Source organism: Meleagris gallopavo, chromosome 1 (genome assembly GCF_000146605.3).
Source record: "Meleagris gallopavo isolate NT-WF06-2002-E0010 breed Aviagen turkey brand Nicholas breeding stock chromosome 1, Turkey_5.1, whole genome shotgun sequence".
NCBI lineage: Eukaryota > Metazoa > Chordata > Aves > Galliformes > Phasianidae > Meleagris > Meleagris gallopavo.
Genome location: NC_015011.2, coordinates 51,670,011 through 51,684,631, shown reverse-complemented (window position 1 = coordinate 51,684,631; position 14,621 = coordinate 51,670,011). Strand labels below are relative to the sequence as shown.

The 14,621-nt window shown below is 38.4% G+C and overlaps 1 protein-coding gene across 1 annotated transcript in view; it reads left to right on the top strand.

Annotated features, from left to right (window-relative positions):
* POLR3B (RNA polymerase III subunit B) overlaps positions 1 to 14,621 on the top strand; it is a 67,054-nt gene that overhangs the window by 5,785 nt on the left and 46,648 nt on the right. The window contains 6 exon segments of the mRNA XM_010712465.3: positions 1,070 to 1,187; positions 2,179 to 2,287; positions 9,364 to 9,486; positions 10,152 to 10,197; positions 10,200 to 10,267; positions 11,023 to 11,157. Of these exon segments, the coding sequence (XP_010710767.1) occupies positions 1,070 to 1,187; positions 2,179 to 2,287; positions 9,364 to 9,486; positions 10,152 to 10,197; positions 10,200 to 10,267; positions 11,023 to 11,157 (599 nt within the window).

Genomic DNA, 14,621 nt, shown 5'->3' with positions numbered 1-14,621 from the left:
ATAAACCTGTAATTAAAAGAAATCATCAGGCTTTTGAAAGTAGCAGCAGGGGATGTTTGTGTTTGCAGACAGAGCTTTCAACCACAAAAACGACACTCTGCAAGTGTCAAGAAGTTGGGATGTGCATATAACATTGGACAGAGATGTATTATAAGGGAATAGCGATGGAGTTAGTTTATGGCATTGAAATAGATCAGGGAAGAGGGGAATAAAACAATATTCTCCAGAGCAGGAACCTTCATTTACTGCATTCTGTAAAGCGAGAATAAGGTGTTATATGATAACCTTTTATATGCAGAGAGGAGATGAAGGGTTCTAACAAGCAAGGTCTTGGCTTTTAATATACCGCTTTTGAAGCACATACTGGACTGTGCTTGCGCATGATGGGAAAATGCAGTGACATACTGTTCTGTGCTGGAGGAGCATTAATAGACAGCTACAATTTAAGACATCAAAGGAATCGAACATCACTTATGAGCGTATTCCTTAGATTGTCTTAGCTGCAACATTGAAATACATTTTTAAAGTAATACAAAATAAATTTCTTCCTGGAGTGCTGGAGAGTGCAAGTGAGTAAATTATGGGAGACTTATTCTTTTAATTTGATAACAAGTATCTGAAATGGCCAGCTCTCTTTTGATGTCCTTGTGATATACTCTTCTGGCAGGCAGTACTGTAAAATTAATAATTCTATAACATCCTTAAATAAACATGGTTACTTTAGAGGTTTGAGGGTTGGTTTTTTTCAACTTTACAGTGTTAAGTTTGACTGAGAGCTCTCTCTGGCCACTTTTATTCTGTCCAAGCACTTCCCAAACACATTCTTACATCTCGAAGACTGAATTTGAACCTAGCAAAAGTTCAATTTAATCTAATGGAATGTTTTCCTAGAAATCATAGCTTTTAGACAGTTTATTCTTTACTTTATTAAGAGAAAATTTGCTCTCCTGTTTTGTCCTTTAAATACTCACTGCTTGCTTTCTAATAATTTGTATTCAAAGGCGTACTGAAAGAGATGAGTAAGGTGCAGGGATACTGATACACAAAACCTTTCTTTTCTTTTGAATAGGTGGCTATTTCATTGTTAAAGGTGTAGAGAAAGTCATCCTTATCCAAGAGCAGTTATCCAAAAACAGAATAATTGTGGAAGCTGATAGAAAAGGCACAGTGGGTGCTTCTGTTACCAGGTATGGTAGATTCCTGCAATTACATAAAGAAGATAAAAATGACAATTTGAGCATTAGTTGTTGTAGTTGAAGTAGCTGAGTAGTTTTCTCTCTAAAATAGTTTAATGGAGAATAAGTGTAAGTGTTCAGTGCTCCTCTCTTGCTGCTATCATTTTGTATGGTTAGATGTCAGTCCCAGAATCTATTAGGAGAGCAGTCCTGTGAAAATCAGTGGGAGTTGCTCATATGCTTCAGTATTCATTCTAGACTAGGAAAAGTGGATTCAAATTTTTAATATAACAAGTTGAACCTTATAATTGATGATGTATGACCTCATTTCATAGCAAATAACATAAAGTCACTGCTGTGGAAATAGGGTATAACCTTTTGTCTGACTGTCTCAATCAAATTGGTGTTAAAACTTCTAAAAGCAATTGAGAAGGAAACAAAATGTTTTTATACTTCAGAAATTGTTGAAAATTGAAAAGTAGTCTAAGTCTGGCCTTTCCTCCTCAGCTGAGTTTTATTTATCTTTTTTGCCTTTTGGCTTTGTTTTAAGCTGCCTACTGGAACAGTATGGTGCTTGTCACTGTTTGATGTCAGGGCTATTTTGTCTTTTCCTCGAGGCCTCCCACATCTCCCCTAAATGATGCAAAAGTACAACTGAAAGTCTGTTTTCTTGTTACTGTTGATGTCACAGTATCTGTGCACAGACTGACTTTGCTGGTTACGTCTGATTCAGGGATAAAACCATATACAGATGCTCTTGAAAAGTGTGGGCTTGTGCATGAGTGAGCTGAATACTGGCCTTCCACATCACAGATGATAATAGCCCACTATCTTGGTGCTAAGGGATGGTATCTCACAGTTGTCATGTAATTTTTCAAAGAGAAAAACACAATGTTAGTTCAGCTAAATGATTTCTCAAGCTTGCTAAGTTTTATGCAGGAGATTCTTGGAGTGTCAGTGCAAACTTTGTTCCACATAATATGTTTGTTTTTTTTAACTTTAGTTCCACTCATGAGAAGAAGAGCAGAACAAACTTAGTTGTGAAACAAGGAAGATTTTACCTGAGGCATAACACTCTGTCAGAAGATATTCCTATTGCTATCATCTTTAAGGTAATACAACTCTTGGTTTGAAAAAATACGTATCCATACTGTAGTCAAAAATGAAGATAGACTGCAGCTCTCAAAAGTTAATATGTACAGAAGGACGTGGCATGGCTGAGAAAGAGGTTTTTTTCCCCTGGGATACTGTCTTGGTTGTCCAGCAAAAAGGAGAAAAGCACTGCTATTTTCAGTAAGAGAACATTGCTGTGCCAAGACAAACACTTCTTGCTTTGTAAAGTCTCTCTGCCTGTAGTCATGTTGCTGCAGAAAGTTGTAAAGGTTTTCTCTTTTTTTCTTGCTTTCTAATGAACTGTGTTGCAACTTATGTTAAGGGTTTCCATTTCTGGTTTTGTTCTCCCCAGAACTCATGAACTGCTGAGTAGTATAATATTTTTTAATTTCAGATGCAGTGACATGACATAGCCATGAACTGGACATATGTAACTTCCAGTCATAACCATAAAGACAACTGGTTGCTTTTGGGGAGGCCCTGCAGTTCTTAGACCTAGTCCTAAATCCTTTAAGATGACTAGAGTGGCTTTTATTTCTTGACAGGAGACTCATGGAATCTCACAGCCTTCAGAATCTCCAGTTCAGGCACGCTCTCTTCAGTGCAGTGAATGTAGACAGATATGATAGTTTTAAAGAGGTCCCTGGTGGGACCAATGAAAAGACTTGATCCAGTGGAAGAACTGGAGTGAATATGGAGTATTTGCCCTGCCAGTTGAGCTGGTGACAGTATCATGGCATGGCCCTCATTGCCTCTGAAACCACCGGAACTATCTTATTTTGCCCTCTGCTTTTCACTTTCATTTTGATTCACTCAAGGATACCTGCTGCTAGAGGGAAACTGAGGGCCTTCCCCCTGGGTTCACCAGCCAGCAGAAGTAACTTCTATACCTCTTTTACTGTCTTCACCTATAGTGCTTCCTAGCAAACAAGTGCTGGCAATGGGATAACTGCCAGAGGAAATATATTGCCAGCAGAGGTCAGCACTCGCTCACATCATCCATCAAGTTCCTGCCAGCAGTGCTGCGTGCTGAAGCTTGCAGCTACAGGCTTTGTGTTACCACAGCTCTGAGTTGTAGGAATCAGCTTCCTTGCAGGAAGTGCTTTGGGTTTGGTTCTAGAAAATACCTAGATAATTGGTTCTAGACATGGGAAGCAAATGTCTTATGTCTCTTGATGCTAATCACTTGAAACAGTTAGAGGAAATCATCTGGTCTCCATGACCAGTGTTGAAAGAGGCTGAGAGACCATTTGTGGGGAGAAATGCACATAAGAGTGTCAGAATTAAATTCATAACTTTTCTGTTACAGGAAAGTGTTAATGTAGCCCATAATCCATTTGCTCAAGCACCAAACAGCTGGGTTCCACCTTCACTAACAGACTTTTATTACATTTTGTCACGTCCTGCTGGTATAGATAAATACCTGACCACAGGCACAAGTAACTGCTCAGGGTTATTAAGTCTGAGGAGGTTATGCATTGGTTTGTGGGTTTTCTGTTTTCTTTTTAGCAGCATTATATGGTCTATTTGATCACATTCCAACAATCTGAGCTTAGTTATGTACCTGCCTTTATATACTTCTAAAATTCTAGATAAATGTTGCATATTTGTTTTATTTATTAAATAAGGGGTTGCAGTTGTTGGACACAGTCGTGCTTTTCACAGCCTTATATTGATTTGGTCCAGCAGAGAGTTAGATGCACCCCTTTTAACTGTTCTGACTGCCCCATTCTTGACTACTGCTTAATGGATTCATGAGTCATCATTCTCCTTACTTTTTCTTTTAATGGCATGTGAACTTGAGACATCTTCCTTCTACTGCTGATGGTTCTCCAGCTGGAAACTAAAAGTCCCAATAGATTTTTGAATTAATTATTAAGAAGATACCACCTTCTGATTTTTTTTTTTCTTGGTCACTATGGTAATGTGAATATAGCTTTTATTTAACTACTATGAAGACTCTAGCCCTGAAATTAGAAAATTTCTAACCAAAGGATCCCCTTGTAGCCTGAGCTCTCACACAGCTGTATTCTGCTCAGGACATTTGTTGGAAAAACAAGGAGAGTAATTCTTTTCAGTAGAAAGGGCACAGAGCATGGATCTTACTTGTTACTAGTAAGTATTCCTTCTGTAACGTAGAGGTTGTATCACAGTGTGTATCTGGAAGGGCTGAAGTTAAGTTGTATACACAGTCTTAGGTCTGAAGTTTTGATTTCCTGGGCCTCAGTTCCAAAGTGGAGGCAATAACATCCCTTAGGCATTTTCATCTCAAGAGCAAGGGCTGTGAAGTAGAGAGCATTACAGATACTAAAGAAGACCAACATAGCTGAGGCCTAAAGCTCAAAAAGTGCTTATTTTAACTAGAATCTAAGATCACTTTCCTGTTTCAGGCGTGACTCATGGTCACATCTTGACAACATTTTATGGCAAGGCCTGAACATATGATTGATGTTCAGACTGGATGATCTTTGTGGGCTTTTCCAACCTTAATGATTGTATGATTCTGTATGTTGTTCCCACCTTTTCTTTCTTGAGGAAGGAAGGAGCATGGGAATTGCTAACTCATGGATTGAACCAATGATGGAGTACCTGGTGAAGGGACACAGTGAGCCCTGGTAGCACAGGTGAAAGCAGTTCACCCGTGTGACCAGAAGGGATGGAACAAGCTTCCTTAAGCCTCAGTTAGAGGCTGGCTGCCAGAGGGAAATATTCTTTACCTAGAGATCTTTCTTTTTGAAGTATTTGGTGAGCCCTGACCTTTGGGATGGGTAAGCAGATCTTTCTTTCTTTAACTGGGTTGTGATCATCATCCTTTTTTGGGGTAATTTAGAACTGGTTATTTGTCATCACCTTTCTATGCAGAAGGAAATAGTAGTGTGGCTCTAAAGGTCCTTTAAGGTGGATAGGCAGGGGAACTGGCCTGTGTAGGGTCATCCTAGAAGGAGCATCTACCTTGCAGTTCATCCTTTACATAGTCTGTTCTAAACTGCAAGCCTGAATGAGTTCTTCTGCCATCCTGACCTGTAAGAATCTTTGTGATTGACATATTAGAAGAATCAGCAGCAAGTTGTGCTGAATGAGTACATGTAAGCCATGATTTTGTGAAGTTTAATGCATTGACCACAACTAAATGAAATATGATAAGTTGCAATAGACAAGTTCCTGAGAGTAGACTAGAACAAACTCGAAGTACCTACTCTTTGCTTTTTGGGCACTTAGTCCTTTGCTGCTGTGCTAACACAGATGTTTTTCCCTTTTTTTTTTTTTCTTGGAAGAGACAGAAGCATTTGTGCGGCACCTATATGTGTAAATGTAGTTTCTGGTTTGAAGTAGTATAAAGTGAACTATTTTGTTCCTAAAGTATGTATCTGCCAAGATTTTCAAACTCCTTGTAGTGGAAAGCATTAGACAAAAGTAACTTGCTTACTGAATAAGGTTGCTTTATTAGTTAATATACACATGTAACCAGAGCAATATTTACGGTGTTTGTTGTTCCTATTTTGAAAAACATCAGGCTACAGATGAGATGCTGCTGCCATTTTTGCATGGAATTAGAACTGTTTTAAGGTAAAGACTATCTTTGGTTTGGATGTATGGCCTGGATTGGGTAGGCTCTGAGGCTGAAGTAAACGAAGGTTGTGTGCTGCACTAAAACCAGCTGGAGAAGGAAGAGAGTTATATGTAGCCAAGGGCGGGCTTAAAAGCTAAATTTTATGTTACAAGTTCCTGGATGAATTATCTTGAGATTGTAAGGAGATGCTCTAAGACTTGCAGCAAAAGATGTAAACAGTAGGTTGAGTTTCATATTAAACAAAAATTGTGTTAGCCTTGGAGCTGTTAAGATGCAACCCTGGAGGAACAGCTGAGTGGTGGTCTTGCTGGACCCACAGAATTATGGGTTTCCATGGCTACAGTTTCATAGCTCGTATCTTTAGAATTATGAAAGCTCCAGACCAATTCTGTCTGTGATGTCAACCTTGAACTTCCCTGACATCTTTTTAATCCAGTCATCTGCCTGTCTCCGTTCTGTAATTTAGCCTGATGGACTGCAGAACTACATTCTAGGCAAGTGCCATGGAAACGCCTAGACATCATCATTAAGACACAAGCTGGGGGAGGAAGAACTGGGCTCTCACTCTTTCATGCACACTTTATCGTGTGTATGAGTGTGTGTATCCACACGTACACACACAGACTTTGTGCAACAGGATCCTCCCCAGTCCTAGGAAGCAGTTGACCCTAGTTGGAGCACTTTATCCCACTTGAACCCAGAATAATATGAGTATTGTTAATGTTTGCTTTGACTTCTATTGCATCCATTGACTGCTAGCCTTCCAACCACGCTCTTCATCAGCTTGCTGCCATCTCCTTTCTAATCCCTTCACTGCTCTTTCTAAGTCATCCCTTTGCAGCATGTCCCTTCCCTCTGTCCCCCACTTTCCTGTAAAATTATTCTTTTGCAGCATTGCCTTCCAAACAAAAACAAACAAGAGAACTTATGGCTAACTGTGCTTTAATGTTAATTCTCTTCCTATCAGCTTTGTCCTGGGATCAGTAGCACTTCACACATCCTTGGTGTTTGTCATGGTTTACCCTGTGACAGTGTTCCTGTAACACAAGTAGCAACCCAAGAATGTCATGTTACTATCCTAACAATATTATAAGTTAATTCTGGAGTGGGTTTTTGTCTGAGGGACTTGGGTTAGTTGGTGGTTTTTTCCTTCTGGTGGGGGGTGAGTGGGGAAGATAGGACAAGTGCAACGCAAGGGCTGAATTTACTAACAAAGAAAACATCTCATACCAGTATGTGCCCTTGTTTGCCCCATTCACGCTGCATGTAGGTGGATTTGTGTGTGCAGTTCTGACTGTTTTTTGAGAACGCAGAAGAGAATACATGGATTTATTTGTAGGCTACTACGTCAGCATATCTTTCTTAGTAATTTGCCTGAAATTGTAGTTATTACTACTCATGAATTAATTTCCCCAGTTTGTATTTCTGTAACAATGCAATCTACATTATGTTACAGCCTTTCCCACGTACAGCTTTTGAATTTTCAAGTGAGTTTTGCTGCTGCAAATTTGAACTAGAAAATCTGCAGTGGTATGATGGTATATCCTATTTTCATCTGTTTGTTGTCTGAATTTTAATCAGACTATTTGTCAAGTTAGAAGAAATGATCAACCTTTTCTAATTTACTGCGACTTTCTGTTTTTAAAGGGACAAAAGAACATAATAAAACTGGAGATTGATATCTTTGTTGGTTTTTTTCTTCCCTGCTTGTTCTGTTCACATTTCACATGATTCTTACTGTCTGGTTGCCTTCTTACCTTGAATCTGGTGGTGGGAAGAGGAGCAATGCTTTATCAACTTGTATTTGATGTGTTCTAGGTAAATGTGTTCCTGCTATGTGCCTGGAGTGATACGAAGAATTCCCTTCATAAAATGTTCTTCTTATTAAAACTAAATGTAACAATGGTGTCGGTCAAGTAGTGGTTCCTAAACTGATTTGCTGGTTAGCTTCTAAGTTCTAGAAGCATGGAAAATGACTATGGTAAAGCTTTCATGCTTTGATAGACTTTCATATGAGACTGACTCTCAACTTGTGATGGATTTTATTTACTTCTCTGCTGAGGGTTTTGTTTTGTTTTGTTTTGTATTTTTACTACTACTATGTGACCTTATTTGAAAGGATGAGTAGCATAGTTGTATCTGAAAAATAGTCACATAAGTTAACTACAGTCATATCACACAGGCAAATTCTGGTTCTGAGAAGTGCTTTGAGATCAGTGGTATGACTACCTAGTAGGAATGAACTGGGATGAACCACTCTTACCTGGCGCAGTTAACTGTCTTGATTTGGCACTCAAATTTGTCTGAGATAAAGGAATAGTGATCTGTGCTTCGCATCAAAACTGAACCATTCTCACAATTTTAATGGGTTGTGCTATTCTTGCGCTGCTTTTAATTTCTAATAAACCACCAGGTGAAGAGATTAAGTTCTAAGTTAAAAGAACTTCAGCCTCCTTGTTGAGAAAGAAAGAAGAAAAGAGAAAAAAGAAAAAGCTGGGTACTTCACAATTGGGGCAGCAGTTCTGCAAAGCGATAGCGTTAGGTAGGCATCAGGCAAAATAACACCCCATGAAGGCAAAAAGAAGGAAAGGTATTTGTGCATTTTTGAGGAAAATGTAGCTTTTTGGGACACTGCCAGTTTTTAATGAAAACCAGAATGCAGAGTCTACATAGGCCATTATTTACACCGGTCTTTGTGGCTGGCGGTTTGAAGAACAATATGAATGCAAACGTAACTTCCTCCCAAACTTCTGAGAAACGTATTATAAGTCAACCAGAAGAGGTTTAGTGAGATTATTCTGTTTCTTGATATGGCATAGCTCCAGACAAATGTGTGAAGGGGGAGCTTTAGCACCATCTGGAATCCACAAAGGCCTTCAGTGCTGGCTGCCACCTTGAAACACTTACTGATAGAGAGATTTTTTTAAACCTGTTAAGCGCTTTCTTAGTTTATTAAGCTTTTTCTGCGGTATAAAGCCTAACAAGGTGTCCAAGGATCACCGAAATAATAGAATGGCTTTCAAGTGGAACTGTGTAGTGAAGTCATCTTCTAAATGCAAAGGGCTGCGGAAGAGGTATTGTAAAAAAAATTCTCCAATAGGACGTGCTGTATCGTAGACAATTGCATTTGCGAAATTGCTTGTGGTAAGAGACCATGTGTAATCTTTTAAGTCATTTCACCTTCCTTTGTTGTAGATTCTGAATTGGTTTTGGTTTTACACATGTAGGGTTGTTACTTATTTTTCTCAAAAGAAGTGTGGAATTTAACTCCTGTCTAAAGAGTGTGTGTGTGTGTGTGTGTGTTCCTGCTGCTTATCAAGATTTCCATTTTGGGTTCTTCCATAGCTAAAATATGTACTGCCAGTGCCAGATGGCACAGTTTCTGAGGGAAGAACTAGCTCTTGCTTAGTAGTAATGCAGACAAACAATACCAAATTAGCATAAGCAAATGTCAGTGAGTAAACATAAAGCCTGTGCGGTTTCTGTCTTTTCTTCTTTTCCTAGGCCATGGGTGTTGAAAGTGACCAAGAGATTGTACAGATGATTGGCACAGAGGAACACGTGATGGCTGCATTTGCTCCTAGTCTGGAAGAATGCCAAAAAGCTCAAATTTTTACACAGATGCAGGTGCATCTTTTCTTTTTGCTAGTAGCTGTAAAATCTAAAGATGATGATATTGACCACTTTGCTCTGTCAGCAGTCCACATACACTTTGTTTTTTTGCAGAGATAGTTTAAGCCAGGGGCTTTTAAGCAGCAGGCCCTGTCGAAAGTTAGGCTTTGCTCTGAACTGCTCACCTGAAGCAAAGTCAATAAATTCTTTGTTTTCAGAAGCCTGGGGTTATGTTGTAATGCATGTGAAAAGTAGTGACATCTTTAAGTTCAGAGTGCACCTCACCGTTTTATACCTAGATGAAACTCAGCAAGTACACAAAAGAACTGGAGATGAAGAAGTCTAATGAGATAAACTAGATGTCTTTGGTATTTACAATCTTTTTTCTTATATCTACAATCCTCGTTGTAGTAATCATGATCTTTTAACACTTCCAATTCCAGATGTTATCAGCACAAGATAGGCAACACGTATACATGTATTATAATCATAATCATGTTCAGTTCTTGAGATTTTTTTATTAACTTCGCTTATGCAGTTTTGTATTTTGCAGCTTGCTTGAAGTTTGTATTGTCTGTAGCTTGTGGCTTTGCACTGTTTGATTAAGGAATGCAAAGATATGTGTGTTTTTATAGGTTACAGCTCTGATATTAACTAAAGTTAATTGCTTCACTTGACAGGCATTGAAGTACATTGGAAACAAAGTACGAAGGCAAAGGATGTGGGGAGGCCCAAAGAAACAAAGATGGAAGAAGCACGAGAGCTGCTAGCATCAACTATTCTGACCCATGTTCTTGTATGTAGTGTTTTCTTTACCTGAAGTAGGTCTGTGTGGTTATTTTTAGAGATGTGGCAGTTTCTTTCTTCTAGTTTTATCCTGGTTAGTTTTGGGAATAAGACAGGTGGATTTCTGGAAAGTGTGATTTCAATCAAGGGAGAATTAAGTATTTGGTTTGTGTGGTCAAAATATGAAATAAGACAGCTGCAAATCTTCTCTGTGAGAGCAACATGCTAGAGTTTGAAAATGAGCAGTAAAAAAAAAGATCCTTATCACAGATTACCCAGATTTTGACTGTGAGAAGAAAAACTGTTCTATATGGAAAAATCAGTACAATTTGTGTGGAACAGCTTTGTTGACATGGAAGAAATGTCTTTGCTTTGTTGTTGAGATGAAGTAAATCATCCTCAAACAGAAGAAAAATATTTTAACTGAGTCAAAAGTAATCTGTCTGTTTATGAAATGCTGTACCATTGAATTATTTATTATCATATGACATTTTTCCACATAGCCAGACACTGTCAGCTGTTACTTCAGGTCCTTACCTGTACTACTTGCTCTGAAAGTAATGCCTCCTATTTATTTCCATGGAAACTACAACAAATACGAAGAGTACAATAACACTTTTTGATAGAGAACATTCTCAGCTACAGAATGCTATTTTGTAATTCTTTTGTCCAGCCAGATTCTCTTGTGTTTTAAATTGGTGTCTGAGTCAAAACTGAGGAATTGGTCCTGAAACATCAGTTTGTTCTTCATTTGTTTCATTACAGGTGAAGGAGTTCAATTTCCGTGCCAAATGCATTTATACAGCAGTAATGGTGCGCAGAGTAATTCTGGCTCAAGGAGAAAATAAAGTAGATGACAGAGACTACTATGGAAATAAACGCTTGGAGTTGGCAGGGCAGGTAGGTTTTTACTTCAGAGCTAAGGCTCTTTTGGGGTTTTGTTAGTACCTGTTTTTAATAGATTTATAATAAGGGGAATCCCTGCCTTCTAAATTGGAGCATTTTCCTCTGGTTTTATTTTCATTAGCTTTTCTGTTTTTACTCATAGATAGGTTGTTTGGACTAATAAACTGTATCCTGACTTCTGTTCTGCCCCTCCAACAAATGAAAAGGCAGAACAGTGTAAATACTGCATCAGTTTTACTTCCATTGTACCTTTGTCAGTGCCGAGGCTTCTGCAGTAAATCCATCCCCCCTTACAGAAGCATTGTGTTGAGAGAACCTATATATTAAGCCTGGGCTGAGCCACTATGGAGAACCCAGCTTCTGCAACAGCTAAGCAGAACACCTACTTGAGCCATCTGTAATTTGGAGAAGTCCCTATTATTACTTATTTATTATCAACTGCCCGTCTAGCCTCTAGAGTGACATGAATAGTATGTGGTTTAAAGCCTTACTAGATACTTCTTTTCTGGCAATAAGCTCTGTTATGAGCCTTCAAGAATGGAAGTGCAAACACTTGATTTGCTTCAGAAGCTCTTGCTGTCTTTTCTGGGTGCAGCTGTGTGCCTTCTAGTTCTGACAGAAAACGACTAGTGGGAAAAATCTTCAGCTAACTAAGGGCAGAACTAGGAGGGATTATTTGAAATATCTGAAAATAGTAGGTTAACATGACTGACTAATTAAAGTAGAGTGCGTGGGTTTCTCTGCTTGCTGAATTTATGCATGATTGGCACCATTCTTTTACAAAGAGGCTGGTGGCTTATGGCTGGCGCCAAATGAAGTTTAGAAAGTCATAGAATCTTTAAGGTTGGAAAAGACCACTAAAATCATTTAGTCCAATCATCAACCCACCATATTTCCCTAGAGCAGTAGGAATTTGCCTACTGGGTGAAGGAACAGCTTAATTACCCTGGCATGGATGTTTTCTTTAGATAACAATTGGATTTCATTGTTCTAATCTCTGTGAATTTAAATTGGAGTTATGGCAGTCAATATAATCTGTGATTATTGATCACGCATCAGAAATCCAAACAAGTATACATAATTTACCATGGGAAACTGCATTTCTGCTCCTCACGTCCTTTGCATTGGGGTTTCTGTTGCAGCACAAATAACAGTATCCATTAGTTTCTGTTCCAGTTTATGGGAATTCTCATCTTACTGTACTTTTATTTAGGAGTACAGTGCACGATGCCTCATATCCCTGTTTTCCTTCCCACTCACCCTTGTTCTCATCCACATGTGTGAACGCAAATACAGATTGCATGTGCACACAGAGTTTGCAGTCATTTCAGAATAAAAATGTACTTTGCTTCCTAGTTGTCAGCAGAACTAAGACGATGTTCTGAGTACAAATTAAACAATGAAAGCTCTTAACCGCATAGGAAAGGAATTCTTTTCTTCAAGTTAATATGTGATTGTCCATTAGGATTCTACTCTTGTAGCAAAGCAGAATAGTAAGGCATAAGTGCAATATTCTAGTGGGATAAATATTTCAATCTACAATGGATTTATTTGTTGGGTTTGTTGTTTTTTTTGTTTGTTTTGTTTTAATTTTGCTGTAGCACTGTCGCTGCAGATCAATGTAATTACTGCTCTGCTATCATATTACTCTTACTTAACTGGACTGACAAGTAGTTATTTTTCTTGATAATTTAGAGGCAGAAAACAAAGCGGTAAGAAGTTTTTACAGGCTGTAAGTAAAAGGCTTCTGCTCACAGATGTTAACAACCAAAGTTGTTTTAAATTAACTGGGAAGGGGTCTTAAATGTAGAGGATCATCATAACAAAGGCAATGCATATTTTTTCTGCATCAAGGAGAGCTGCGCAGGGGGGAGGCTGTAACACTTGCTTAAGAGCAGTTATGGATCCCTTGTGATATTTTAAATGCTCATTTCAAGCTGAACACTTGAATTCCTCTCTGCCGTGTTATCAGTTTAATATTGTTGATTTGATTACTGACTAAGAAGTGTAGAAATCTTTTTTTGTCAGCTGCTAAATGTTTGTGTTTAGCTAAAGTTTGTGCAGATAAAATGAGCAGTGAGGGGGTTTTGTTGTTATTTTTTTCTTCTCATGCCAGCATGTTCCTGGAATAAAAATCCTGTTGATTTATAATTTGAATAAAGGAAAAAAAGAAAAGATTCCCATGTGAGGAGAAAAACATAGAGGTCTAAACAATGCAGAGACATAAAAGGCATTGTGTTTATAAAGATGTGTGAAAACAATAGCTGCTAATTTCACACCCCATGGGACAAGAGAGTACGAAATGTGCTTTAGCTTTAGATAACAGAGTTGTATCCACTAGCCAAGCTGGTTTACAGAGCTTTCTCTTAGTCTTTCTGCCACGAGAGGCTTGGCAGGCCAGGTGCCAGCTGAGGTGTTAGCAAAACCTACCGATTTCAGGCTTAATCTTTTCACCTACCTTTTCTGTTTCCTTAATGTGTTCATTATTTGCTAAGCATTACTCTGTTCTTTGTCCTCATTTTTTTTTTGTTTCTAATGCAGCTTGCTTTGTATGGGTGAGATATGGAACAGTACCAAAATCCGGCACCCTGGAAAGCAAGGGATTTCTACCCTGTGACAAAAGAATACCGCCTTGACTTCAGAGATTGCCTAATCCCAGCTGTTCTGATAATATAATTAAGGCTGCCTAATGTCTTTAATTTTGCAACCAGTTTGTGTGAAAGGGAGAATTTGGCACTCAAAAGGCTTAAACGTTAAATAGCAATCTCAAGGCGCCTAATTAGAATTCTCTGACATTAAGCTAATTGGTGAAACTGTATTTCAGCAGCTTAACTTCTTTATTAATTTTTCTTTGGATTTTCAGTGAAAATCAATTGATGAGCTGTCAGTATTTTTTTTTTTTCTGTAATATAATTTGCTCTTTAGTGATCCTGACTTAAGCAGGCTGAAAGGCCCTGGACTAACTATGAAATCCATTGAATATTATCACTGGCATTCCATCCTTTTCTTTAATCACTCACTCTTGACCTAAATAATGTGGTTATTGTGAGACTCTGCCTTGCCAGATAGTCAGAGCTCTTACAAACTGAGAGTCCGTGAGTGAAATTAGCAAAGCATAACACTTTTCAGACTGGCGAATATTAGCAAGTTTGTGTACTTGGGGTTTGGCTTACTTTATTATTTCAGAGAGGAAGAAGGATGATGTTTATAATCCCTACAGCACATGAAACTAGAAGACTTTGTAAAGATTTTAAGATCAAGAAATCAAAAATGGAACTATTGTCTTTATATGTGACATGTTTTTGTTAAATGACCTGTGCAGAAACCTGTTGAGATTAAATGTATACCAGGATTGACTTCAAAAGAGTCTGTTTTGTGTTTAACAAGACTTTCAGACATCTTAAAACTGTGCACTTCCCTTTTCCCTCCATTTGAAACACATCTCTCATAATCTGATT